Here is a 13,440-nt window from a genome sequence, read left to right on the forward strand (position 1 = left end):
ATTTTTATTTAGACCCTCCCTAATTTTATATAAAATATATATTTTTATAAAAAAATATATTTTATAAAAATACTTTTATAAATAAAAATATTTATTTTTAATGTAAATATACAAATAAATATGTATATTTATTTGTATATTTATATTTAAATATATATTTTATAAAAATATTTTTTTTATAAATAAAAATATGTATTTATTTTGTACTCACTGTTGATGTCTGTAACCTTTCATTTGCAATAATAAAAAGACATGATCAGACATTTGTCCATTACTGTGTATAATATAAAATATGTAGCCTATATCTTTCTATGAACAACAACAGTGACACCGTGTTGAGTGCAGTGCTTATGTTTGAGGGAGTGTAATAAAGTACATTTATTCATTTAGCAGATTATAGATAACAGATTAAAGTAAACTGCAACAGAATAGTCCGGAAGGAAGGATTACAATAGATTTTTAGTGAGAAACAGAATTATTTCAAGTGTGTTGGGGTTTAGACGATTCCTCTTCTTGGACAAAATCTCTCCAGCCTTGGAAAAGATCATTTCACAAGGACCAGAGGATGCAGGGGAACATAAAAATGCCAGTGCCAGCTGGTATAAATGAGGATACTGATGCTTCTGTTGAGCCCAGACAGGGGAGGATCTCCTCTTTCTTGCTGGCTCCATTAACAGGAAAAAGGAAGAGTCACAAAAAGCAAACAAATCCAAAAGGGCAATCCAAATAAAAAAGCAATCCAGTCCAGATGCAAAAATCCAGAGCAATCCAAATAATCTTATCTAATTAATATAACAAGACTATAATATAGCTAGGCCTACTATAATAATAATATAGACTACTATAACTATTCTAACCTAATAATGTAATAATATAGGCCTACAGCCCTCACATATGACACAATAACGACAATGACAATGATAGTTTTCTAACTCTCTGGGCCCTATCTTGCACCCAGCGCAATTGACTTTGTACACTGACGCATGTATCATTCCTATTTTGCACCCGTGCAAAGCGGACTTTTCCCTCCACAGACGCACGTCGGTTAACTAGCAAATACACTTGCGCTCCCCGGGGCGGTTCAGCGCAAAGAGGAGGCGTGTTCCGGCGCAAACGTTCCCTCATGCTATTTTGCAGGTTTAGAAAACAATTCCGCCAGTGACCAGGAAAAACCTAGTCTAAAGTCAGTGGCGCGTTGCGCATGTTATTCATGCTATTTTAAGGGCGCATGCTTGGCCATAATCAATGTAGCGTGTGCACAACGCGCATTACAATTTGATGCTCTCATCTACACAGAAGCAGCCGTTTTCATTTTTGCAAATCATACATTATTACTAGGAAAAATATTAGGTCTTGTAGGTCTTGATAAGCCTAGGGCTTCTACGTATCCCTTTTCGAACAGTGTGATTATTATGCAAAAAAAAAAAAAGAAGGTTTTGTTTTTCTTGATTTTGTTTTATTTTTCTTGATGGATATTAATGTGTTGCTGTCTTTGGTTTAATTTATTTTTTAATTGTTCGAAATAAAGATTTCATTCATTTATTCATATTAATACACGAGGGAAATCATTGTTGTGTCCATGAAGATGTGAAAATAAAATAGGCATAAATCTAGCTTACACATTTAATCATACGCCCAAATTATCATACGCCTGTTTAACCGAAGCTAATTTGGGTGTGTTTGTTTCTCCATCCCCAATGTCACTTCTCTGTGTTTTACGGCCGTGACGAGGACGTCGGTCTCCTCGGCTGTGAACCGCTCCTGGCGCGCGCCTGGCAAATCCGCCATTATAATAGGAATCCGCTTAGAAAAAGCGCGCCTGCTCTTAAAGGGAATGTGAGATGTCGCTCTGATTGGTTTATTTCACGTTACGCCCAAACCACACCTATGAATAATGAAGCTACTTCAGACCAACCCCTTTTAGATTTGCGTCGGGCGCAAGAGTCATTTATCCCGCCGGGAAAATAGCAACAGCGCCGAGACCCGCCCACAAAGTTACTTGCGCTTTGCGCTTTGACACTTGCGTTTCAGATCGTTAAAATAGGGCCCTCTGACTCTCTGACACTACTACAACTCCTGACAACACCCACAAGGAGGCGCGAGTTTCGAATCCTTTAATCCGGAAGTGACACTCAGACCGAACCGGTGACGTATTTACACAAACCGAGGCCTCGTTTGTCATTAGTCACGTGATTTTCACGTTAACAACACAAGCCTCGAATCGCGGCTTCATCTGGCACGCCCACTTTTTCTCGACACACGCTCCGACGCCTCGGTTCAAATGTCACATCACTACTTGTCAGACGTCATTCTGGATTTTGTCGTTCGCTTGTACGGTGGCTCTGAATTTTCAAAAAAACTCACAAAACACTGGCTGTGGATGCGAAAAACGCAGAAAATCGAACCCAATCCGAATTTTTTTTTTTACGGACGAAAGTTTCGTAGACAGTGTGCAAGCATGATTGACATAACGTGAGGTCGAATTTTTTTTTTAACGTGCGAAAATTTCGGATGCGAATTTCGGACTCAGTGTGCAATGGCCTTTAAGGCCATTGCACACTGAGTCCGAAATTTTCGTATGCGTTTTTTCGTGTTCGTCAGCCTTAAAATTCGTCACGCACAGAAACCTTGCACACTGAGTCCGATGCGTATTTATTAAACCTTTGCGGAAAAAAACGCAAAAAATACTAAATGGATTCGTCAAGCAGTGAGGATGATTTTGCGCCGAGAGGAAGGAGAGTTTCACACCTCCTTATCAAGGAGTTGCGAAATTATCCCGAGCGATTCAAAATTTACCTCAGAATGTCAATGGAACAGTTTGATGCTTTGCTAGCGATATTGGAGCCACATATTGAAAAGAAGACCGCCAATTTCCGTGAACCAATCGATCCTGAAGACTGTTCAGACACACACACACACACACACACACGGCCGGCGGAATTCAAGCGCTGGGCAGACAGAACAGCTGTAGCCTACAGGCTTTAGTTTTTTAACCAAATAATACATTAGTATTCGAATTGGCTGCTCAATCACACCTTAATCGATCCGAAATTTCGATCAAATTGAAAGGAGTGGTTCCTTTTCTAATACGATCGAGAATCACCTGCCACAATCTGTCTTTATATATTCAGTGTTTTTGTAATCTGCATTTTGTTTATCATACAGTGCTTTGTGTTGCGAGACCAAGTGTATCAACTTGTCAGACGCCATTCTGGATGTTGTCGTTTGCTTGTACGGTGGCTCTGAATAGTCAAAAATCCTCTCAAAACGCTACCTGTGGATGCGAAAAACGCAGAAAATCGAACCCAATCCGATTATTTTTATTACGGACGAAAGTTTCGGAGGCAGTGTGCAAGCGTGATTGACATAACGTGAGGTCGTATTTATTTTTTAACGTCCGAAAAATTCGGATGCGAATTTCGGACTCGGTGTGCAATGGCCTTTAGTGTGAAAAGCGCTAAAATGTTTTTAGTCTGTCTAAAATTTGGTCAGTAATGTTCTTGATAACTACATCTGTGATGTGAATGTGTGTTTTCTTTCAGAGAGTTCAAGAGGAGGAAGATGTGGTGTATGCAGGAGTCGCCATGAGACACTGATCAAACTCTTGATCAAACTGATTCTGTTGAGAGGCTGCCAACTTTTTAGAACCCAAATGGTAGATGGTCCGCTTTAACCTCGCGCACGAGCAGATCTGTTTCCTCGCTAGAGAAGCGTTCAGTCTTTCCGCTTGCAAATTCCGACATGTAAATAGCAATCCGCTATGAACGCAACTGGCTTTTAAAGGGAATGTAAGTTGAGACTCTGATTGGTTTATTATTGGTAAATATATTATATATATACTTTTTATATTAAAATATATATATATAAATGAAGAAAAACATGAAAATGAAAAAAGTCAAAGTTGAAAACACACCGTTAAACAGTTCTTAGAAGATGTTGACCACTACAGTGGAAAATGAAAAACTAAGAAAACAATAAAATTGTCCAGTCACTCTCACAGTTGCAAAAATAAATGTGAACTTTAGTCAGTTCTTCATTTTTTTTTTCCAACTCTGCTCTTAGTTTGATCTTAATCTCTCACCATGACTATTTTAGTAAATTTTCTTTGTATACATTTCTGTTTAATCCCATGATCCACAGATGTTTGGCATTATCAAGTCTGTCATTTCAGCTGTTAAAATCATTGTTTGATTTAGATCGATTTTGTTCCAGTGTTTCTCTGCTCTCCACAAACCATAATGAAACTCCACCGAGCATCAGAACATCACCAGCATCAGTCACTGAATCTCCACATCAAACGCTTTTCAACAAGAGATGAGTTTAATATGACAATCTGAATACTTTACATCAACAAAACATGTAGTTTTGTGTAAGTGATCAATTGAGAGCAGATGAGAGAAGAACTGTTAATGCAGAGACACTTTAACCTCTAAACACACTGTGGTTTAATGCATTTCTGCTAAAATAAATGCTGATAAGCAGTCTTCCATGAAAATGAAGCTGTCAGGAGCTAAAAGTGTCAAAAAAGCTGCAGTTACTTCTGCTTTTCTACATGTCATCTTCATTTATATAGCGCTTTTAACAATGTAGATTGTTCCAAAGTGGCTTTACAGAGATACAAGGATAGTTTAAAGTAACAGAGATTGTTTTGGCTTTATAGCAGTTCTTGAATAAAGTTATTTTCCAGCTAAAGTTAATTTGATTGATTCACTTCCGTCGCAACGATCAGTTGTTAACTTAGGGGCCGCTAACACGACACTGTTTTAACAGGAAACTCTACACAGACTTTAAACGCGAAACCTGTGAGAACGATGATGGCGTGCACATGCGTATTACGAGTTCAGTCTATTGGTATGCGCATTTGAATATATGTGCACAGGTTTGTAATTCCCTACAGCCTTAAAAAACTACTTGTCTGGCCTTAACATTTTGATACAGAATTTGATCACTTCGGGGTAGATACGCGAACCGAATTTTCCCGACAACGCTTTATCTGTAGAGTGGTAAAGGGATCCTCCATAAGGAGAAACTAGTTGGCAATTTAGCACCCTGCTATGACATGCGGGTGAACGTGAGTCAGAGAGAGATGAAGTGTGAAAATGAGCAGACACTTGACCAGTGGATAGTTTGTTTTTAATTGTGAACAATGATGTTTGAATAAGCTTCTTTTAAACCTTTTTGAAGATTATAAAACTATGTTCTTGAAAAATAATTAACACTAAACCAGGGGTGTTCAATCATGCCTCTGGAGGACCACTTCCCTAGAGTTTAGCTCCAACACACATGCCTGGAAGTTTCTACATTTACACATTTACATTTATTCATTTAGCTGACGCTTTTATCCAAAGCGACTTACAATTGCTATATATGTCAGAGGTTGCACGCCTCTGGAGCAACTAGGGGTTAAGTGTCTTGCTCAGGGACACATTGGTGTCTCACAGTGGATTCGAACCCAGGTCTCTCACACCAAAGGCATGTGTCTTATCCATTGCGCCACACCACCCCTTACTACTAGTTTCTAGTGATCCTAAGTACCTTAATTAGCTCATGAGTGTTTAATTAGTGTAATAGCTAAACTCTGCTTAATACTGGTCCTCCAGGAGCAGGATTGGACATCCCTTGTCTAAACTATCATCCGTGTTCGTGTTGTTTTGCAAACATTTGAGAAGACCGAAGAAATGACTAAATTCTGATTAATCAATTTGACTCTTTTCCACAATATTACCGTTTTAAACATGATTTATGTGCATTTTGTTCCACTTGTAACTGATTTTTGATGTGTTTATTGTGATCCTGAATGTCACCCTGAATGACTAACGGTCAAACATTACACAGAGAGAGTTGATCATCTTGGGATACTAAACTGATTCTTATCGAGATTTATGACAAATATACATTTTTGTACTCTTTGCCCCACCTTTTTTTTTTTTTTTTTTTTTTTTGTCAGCCAGAGCCAGCATTTTTGATGATTTTCAGAAAACTTTCATGACACCCAGAATATTTTAGTGTATGAATATCTGAACATACAATATACAAAAATAAAGATAAGAGCCTCTGCTTTTGTTATTATTATTATTCTACCTAATGCATTCCTTGTTTATCAACACTTGCATGTGGATACGTTTAATTTTTTTTTTTAAACAATTTATACAAAAAGCTGAGAAAATTGCGTTATCAAAGACTACATTTTGATCATATTCAGAAAGATATTCAAAACATAAATTGTGCCAATCGTGTTAATAACCACCCCAAGAGCTTACACAGTCTTACATCTCTTCATGGGCTCAACATTTCATTCAGTAATGTTAAAAAGCTTTAATTTATATGATGATTAACCTTTCCGGTCTGAGGGGGTTTTGAGGCCCTGGAGAAGTTTTGACATGCCCCGACATTTGTGCTTATTTCAGTTAATTATAAACATATTAGTAGCAAAATGTCATTACATGATGTTTTATTAACAAAGTTCGTTAGGATCACGTTCAGTTTATTTACCTAATTTAATTATCATTCAGTTAATCAACTCAATTAACGTTAAGAGGTAACTTATATACTTATAACTTATATGGTGGTCAGAATCAATGGCACCCATGGTAAATATGATCAAAAAATAAATCTGTATTGTTTATCCTTTTAATCCTTCATTAAAAACAAAACACGTCGGCCACAATTATTGGCACCCCTAGATTGTTTTATGAGTAAAATATCTCTGAAGTATATTCCCATTAATTACCTTTTTTTAGCACACCAGGGTGACTAGGAACATGAAATTGTCTAGCTATGACTTCTTGTTTCACAGGAGTTTAAATATGAGGAAACACAAAGGCCAAATTTATTTAATCATCCATCACAATGAGTAAAACCAAAGAATATAGTTCTGATGTGCATCAAAAGATTGTTGAGCTTCACAAAATAGAAAGTGGCTGTAAGAAAATAGCTTAAGAATTGAAAATCCCCATTTTGACCATCAGGGCAATAATTAAGAAGTTCCAATCAACTAAAGATGTTACGAATCTGCCTGGAAGAGGATGTGTGTCTATATTGTCTTAATGGACAGTGAGGAGGAAAGTTTGAGTGGCCAAAGACTCTTCAAGGATCACAGATGGAGAATTGCAGAGATTACTGGAGTCTTGGGGTCAGAAAGCCTAAAAAAAATGATCAAACAACCCCTACATCACCACATGTTGTTTGGGAGGGTTTCAAGAAAAGTCATCCTCGCTCCTCCAAAAATAAACTCCAGCATATTCAGTTGTCAGACACGACTGGATCTTCAAAGGGTCAGATTCTATGGTCAGATGAAACAAAAAAGGGGCTTTTTGGCAGCAAACTCACCAGATGTGTTTGATGCAAACATGGATGAAAAGTACCCCATGCCTACTGTGAAATATGTAGGATTGAAAATAATCCAAGATATTTTAAATGAACAAAGATATTTGCTTTACTGTTTCCACCCCCTCTTTCTACCACAAGGACCATATGGAGTTCCTAAAGGCACAGAGGTTTCTGATAGTGATCTAGACCTGTAGGCCAATATGTTTGTACTTTGGGGGTTGATGAATTGTCACACTTTTAGTGTGGTGGGGGAAGTTGTAAATATCTGATTGGTCAGTTTGAATGCCTCACATCTGGGTTTTAGTCACATGGTCTGGGAAAGGATAAAAGAAGATTGAAACTGTTGCTCTGTCTCTTTAGATGCTCTGGCGCTCTTATTCCCTCTGGGTCCTTTTCTTGGGGCTCTCTCTCTTTACCTCCTCTTTGCTCTCTCTCTCTCTCTCTCTCTCTCTCTCTCAGGTAGGGTAGAGTTGGGGAAAACGCCCCCCTTAAGGAAAATGTGACATTACAGTGAAACAAAACATAAATGTGACTAGAATTGCCATCCCGGTTTTAAGTGACTATGGCAGGAGTTATTCACCAAATATTAAAATTGCTCAGCCTTCATAATTAATTAGTATTTCCACTGAAAATATTTTTGTACAAAGGGGGCGTTTTGCCCCAGCGGTGGGGTAAAACGCCCCCCAAGGTGGGGTAAAATGCCCCCTTTCTTACCAACCAGTTTGCTTCATAGATAAACAGCAAAATTAACATCAGACAATAGTTTTTAATCTCTAAAGGTAAAAGGCAAGTAATGTATCAACATGTATATATATTAATATTTATTTCAGAAATGTTCAAAATAGGCAAAATTAACTATCTTCCATCAGTGAGCTAACTGTGCTAGCAAGCTAGCTAGTTAATGCTCACTTGAGGTATTTTTTTCATGTTTTGTTCAAATATTTTGATTTTACCACCTAGTTATACTGCATTAAGTGTAAAACAAAGGATTTGATAGACAGAAATATTTTATTATAGTAATTATGATAGAGAAACTATGCCCCCAGGGGGGGGGGGGGGGGGGGGGGGGCGTTTTACCCCTCAGCGTAGGGGGCGTTTTACCCCACAAGCTATGAGTTTTTTAAAATAATGTTTAATTTTTAAAATATAATTATATTCCTTATAAATAATATATGATCTCAAACTACAGACTTCACTATTCATCTATCATACATCACTGTGATATCCAGCAGAACAATATTCTCTTAAACACTTATTTACTAATATCTGAAAATTATAGCATTTACCATGTAATCCTCTTCTCTTCAAATGTGTCGCTGGTGTCAGCTTCTCCATAGAGATTTGTATATCCCCGTTATCAACATAGTGCATAGCAACAGTAAAAATGTATCTTGACTACTTTTAGTGGTTATTTTGGGAAAAACAGGTGGGGGGCGTTTTACCCCAGGGGGGCGTTTTCCCCCACTCTACCCTAACATTTTTCATATATGCTGGGTACAATTAATAATATAAGTTATCATCATCTCATACATCTATTTTGTAACTACTGTATTTTAAGTGTAACCATAACCATATTTTGTCATTAAACCTTTTCAATTACAACTAATGTGCTGACTAGTTTTGATTTGGTATTGACTTTGAAGTGCTACATATTGCAATACAATATCGTCACTCTCTATAGCAACACTCTCCCACAAATATTAAGCTATTGTAACTGCGCTTATTTCCGTCGTTGGTATAAGTGGCAGTGGGTGGAATAGACAAGAAATGGGCAGTTTTCTACCATCTTGCTAATATCGTTTCTTTAGTCATTCGGCATTTATTGCAGCTTGAACCACGGCAACAATCCACCCTTACAACCTCAACACTCCGCCCACTCGTTCCATGTCTCCTGAGTACTAATCACCTTCACCTGTCATCACCACCTGTCTGCAATCATCACTCTCATCACCAGCACCAGTTCCCAGTTCATTGTCTGATCTCGTCGCATTTACCTTGACAACCTGATTCTCCCTTGAAAACTCTCCAGCCTGTAATTCTGACTTACCATTGTGTTTACTTAGCGTCCATGACACATCCTTCAGCCACTCTGATCCTCCAGTCTTCAACATGTCATCTATCATCTTCCCATCACGACATTACCAAACCTGCACCAGATAAGAGACTCAGTATAGTCCAACATCTGCATCTGTTATCTAAATCGTTCTTCAATTCATCCACTCACCTGCCGGCTGCCGTGTCTGTTCCTAAGTGCTTTAAATAAAACATCTGTTACTTTACCTGTTTGTGTCATTCTGTTTTCTGACAGTTACATGCTCTAAGTGCTGTACATGCTAAGAAATAATTATTTTTCGGTGGCCATGAAAGATACGCTTTTCTTAGAATAAATGAATAATCAAAAGTTCGTTGGAACTGATTAATTGATTGTAATATTAATTTAGCTACCTCAGGTTAATCCAATTAACTGACCCAAATATTAATAATTAATCATAATTGATAATTATGAGTTATTATTAATATTTCCCCTTTGAGCTAACTTGTTACACCTATGCAAACCAGATGTAACGCACCTTCAAAAACAGAGATATAGTGCCCCTGACTGAGCAAACAATGCAATGGCTCTTCTAAATGTACTTTCGTGTTTGTCAAATTCATGGATCCATAATTTCAAAATGTTACACTAAAAAATCTCCAATAATGAGCATGGTGACAGGAAAGCACACTTGGTATAATCCAGCAAACACAGAACGTTGGCACAACGTAACCAACCTTTTAACAACGTTTTAAAAACATGGCCAAAAGATTGCTATAACTATGTTGTGTGGTGAATGTTGTTACAGCGTTGTCACAATGTTGACTTTGAACCACCTTCTAGACAACCACTGGATGACCCAACCATTTTGGACTTTTGCCCCAACTTTGGCATTTTAAGACATGAGACAGTCTTGTGCCAGTCAGTCAGTCTTCCTGCCACGTGCACGCACTCTCAAGTTGCCAAGACCGCAAGTGTGGGTATTTGGACAAGGCATCAGGGAAACAGGGCAAACATAGCGGAACGTCTCGGTTACATATGTAACCCTCGTTCCCTGAGTAGGGAACAGAGACGTTACGTCTTGACAACGAATGGGGTTTCGCTTAGAAAGCTTCTCATCTTCGAGAAATAAGCCAAGTATGCCAAAGCAATAGTGTCCACTATCCAGTGAGACAACCTTTGCTTGGATAGAGCCTTTCCCTTCACCTTCCCACCATAACAGACAAAGAGCTGGACTGAGGTCCTGAAACACTGCGTTCTGTCTACGTAAGCACGGAGAGCGTGTACTGGACAGAGCAGTGCCAATGCTGGGTCTGACTCCTCCAAGGGAGATGACTCGCGACTGCCGGCAGATTTGAAATAATACGGCCACCGTAGGAGTTAAAATGCCCTTGGAAAGGGAGGGGCTATAAAGTAATTTTCAGTTGGTAGTCATATACAATTTCACCGCTAGATGGGAGTAAATCCTACACAGTGTAGCTTTAACGCATCATCTGTGGCGGTGGAGAAACCATCACATGAATTGGGCTGATGGCACAATACAGCTGTGTGCATTGTCCAATTTGCCAAGTTCTAGGGTCTATAAAAAACTTTTTTTTAAAAAGTGTTCAAAAAAGTGTACAAAGTGTTCAAAATTTGGCTCTCATTAGGGCAGTACATCATATTTTAAGGCCTTTAATCTGCTTTAACGCATACTCTGTGGTGGACAAGAAACCTCACCATTAGGTGGCTCAATAGGTGGCTCAGTGTGCATTTTTCTATATGTTAAGTTTAATTGTTTCTCATGCGCACACGAAAGTCTGTATATGTTACATTTTGGTAAAGGTCTTTTTAGAGGCTCTGAAATACCGTGTGAAGAATATCGTGAGAAGAAGCCCCAAACACTTATATAACATGCATTTTTGCATAATGAAAAATTGCATCTCGAATTAATTCAGTCATGTTTGACAATCAGTAGAATCACTAAACAGCTTTTATATTATAGAAAACTAGATAGGGTCAAAAGTCTGGAATTGCTAATATTTTTCCATACTCTTCTTTTCCCCATACTTTTCAAGACCTGGAAATGACTCAAATCAAAGTCCATTCTTTTCCATACTTTTCCCAACTACGTAGGGACCCTGCATCTAAACAGTCTCATGTGGAAAAGTCGCAAAAGGCCCAGTGTGAACATTTTGCTATATGAGCCCATAGTACTGAGTGTTTTCCTCACATTCAATATGTATTTTTAATGCTTTTTATGTTTTTTGTCTTTGAGCATTTGATGCTTTGTATTGATTATCCTTAAAGTGTCTGATTATATAATATCCTTAAAGTGTCTGATTATATAATTTACATGATATGTAATACATTTATGTAGTTGACCTTTACTTCGAGTCTGCAACTTATCGTTCAATAAGAATACAAAAATAACAGAATACAAAAATAAAGGCACTATTCTTTGGAAGGCAGAATAATTTGCATTGTAAAAAGCAATATACAAACATAATAGAAGTGAAAAATTAAAAACTAAAATATACAATTTTTTATTTTTTTATTTAAAGGAGCATTTACATTTGATACTATTAATTAATAATCACTTAAATGACATTTATTTATGGATGCAACTTCTTCAAAGGATTTCTTTCAATATATTCCACAGTTGTTTAAGAACATCTCCACTTTCCTGAGTATCTGATTAATCAGTTTGATGGCGTTTGCTCGCTCTTCTTCTGTTGAAGACTTCAGGATCTGAATTCATAAACCAGAACAGTAACAGTAGCCACGCCCACCAGAGCAGAGAGAGCCAATCGGATCACAGCTTCAGTAAAACCACAGCAGTGGATATAGTCTTCAGAGAGAAGAAATAAAGAACTTTAATAACATAAATATGATTTACTTCATTTGTAGAAAAAAAATATACGTCTGCTGACAAACCTGAACTTGTCTTGCAGAGTGTGTTGATGTCCAGATGTGTGGTCTGGTTGCTGATGGGATTGTTCAGCACACAGCTGTAGGTGTTTTTATCCTGATATTCCACCTCCAGAGGTAGAGAGAGACTGATGCTGAGATCACACACACTGATGCTGGACAATACACTGATTCCTGCGTACCAGGAGAGAGTCACATCACTCACATTCACCACTGATGAACACACCAGTGAACAATTCTGGAACAGACTGAGAACGGAATAGTCTCTGCTGATGACAGGAACTGGCAGACGAGCTGGAACATATTGGAGAATAAATTTAATTCAGTAAATAAGAGTTCTGTGATATTTGTTGCTTCATTGATGCTTAAAATTGATTTCAATTATCAAAATTCTTTTTTTATAAAATTTTGATTATTAAAGAATTACAAGAATGCAGCAATGCTAAAACGAATCTGTGTATAATGACAGAATAACTAAGTTGGTATAGGTGACTGTAGGGGACTAAACGGAACTACTATGTATTTAAATAACATTATTTAATGGTAAGAATGAGTGACCAATTAAATGATATTAGATAACCTTTGACTAATGATCGGACTGGCGAATTTGTGACATGTGACATGAACCGAATGAGCGAGAACAATAAGAGCAAAGAGATAAACAGAATAATCAAATGTGTAGTTAAACTATTATACAAATGACCAATAATCAATAGGCATTCTAACCTAAATGCGAGGTCGTGATAAAATTGAGTCTGATAAAAGTAAATTGTTAAAAGTTAAAATACTGTGCCACACTGAAAAGAATGCGCAAGAAACCTTCACTACTGGAAACCGTCATTGGGCCGATTGGGCAGGCCTTTTAGAAGTATGGGATTTTCCTTTTATTGTTTGACATTAGCTGCGTTTATATGGACACTTATAATCGGATTGACGGCTCAATCGGACTAAAAAACCTTCATGTAAACATCTTAATCGATCCGATTGAGCTCGATCCGAATGAAATTTCGATCGGATTGAAAGGGGTGGTTTATCCCTTTTGTAATCCTAACGAGAGAACATGTAAACACTTGATCGGATTGAAAACCGAAACTGAAAGGACTGCGCATGTGCAATGACGTTAACTAGCGTAATGACGTATGACGCGCGGAACGAGCTGTTCTTCCTGT

General features: G+C 37.7%; 2 protein-coding genes and 1 long non-coding RNA gene across 3 annotated transcripts in view; 2 read left to right on the plus strand and 1 right to left on the minus strand.

Annotated features, from left to right (window-relative positions):
• LOC311295870 (elastase-1-like) overlaps window positions 1-13,440 on the plus strand; it is a 199,550-nt gene that overhangs the window by 133,125 nt on the left and 52,985 nt on the right. The gene's annotated exons all lie outside the window — the stretch shown is intronic.
• Window positions 1-13,440, plus strand: part of LOC311295873 — a 183,348-nt gene that overhangs the window by 85,026 nt on the left and 84,882 nt on the right. The gene's annotated exons all lie outside the window — the stretch shown is intronic.
• The window catches only part of LOC311295855 (uncharacterized protein), a 260,836-nt gene continuing 259,327 nt past the window's right edge, over window positions 11,932-13,440 (minus strand). Inside the window, exons 3-4 of the mRNA XM_084417388.1 lie at window positions 12,278-12,565; window positions 11,932-12,191 (exon numbers count right to left, since the gene is read on the minus strand). Coding sequence (XP_084273514.1) covers window positions 12,085-12,191; window positions 12,278-12,565 — 395 coding nt within the window. The 3' untranslated portion in view covers window positions 11,932-12,084. The remainder of the gene's footprint in view (window positions 12,192-12,277; window positions 12,566-13,440) is intronic.

Source organism: Rutilus rutilus, assembly GCF_951802725.1.
Source record: "Rutilus rutilus genome assembly, chromosome: 8".
Classification (NCBI taxonomy): Eukaryota; Metazoa; Chordata; class Actinopteri; order Cypriniformes; family Leuciscidae; genus Rutilus; species Rutilus rutilus.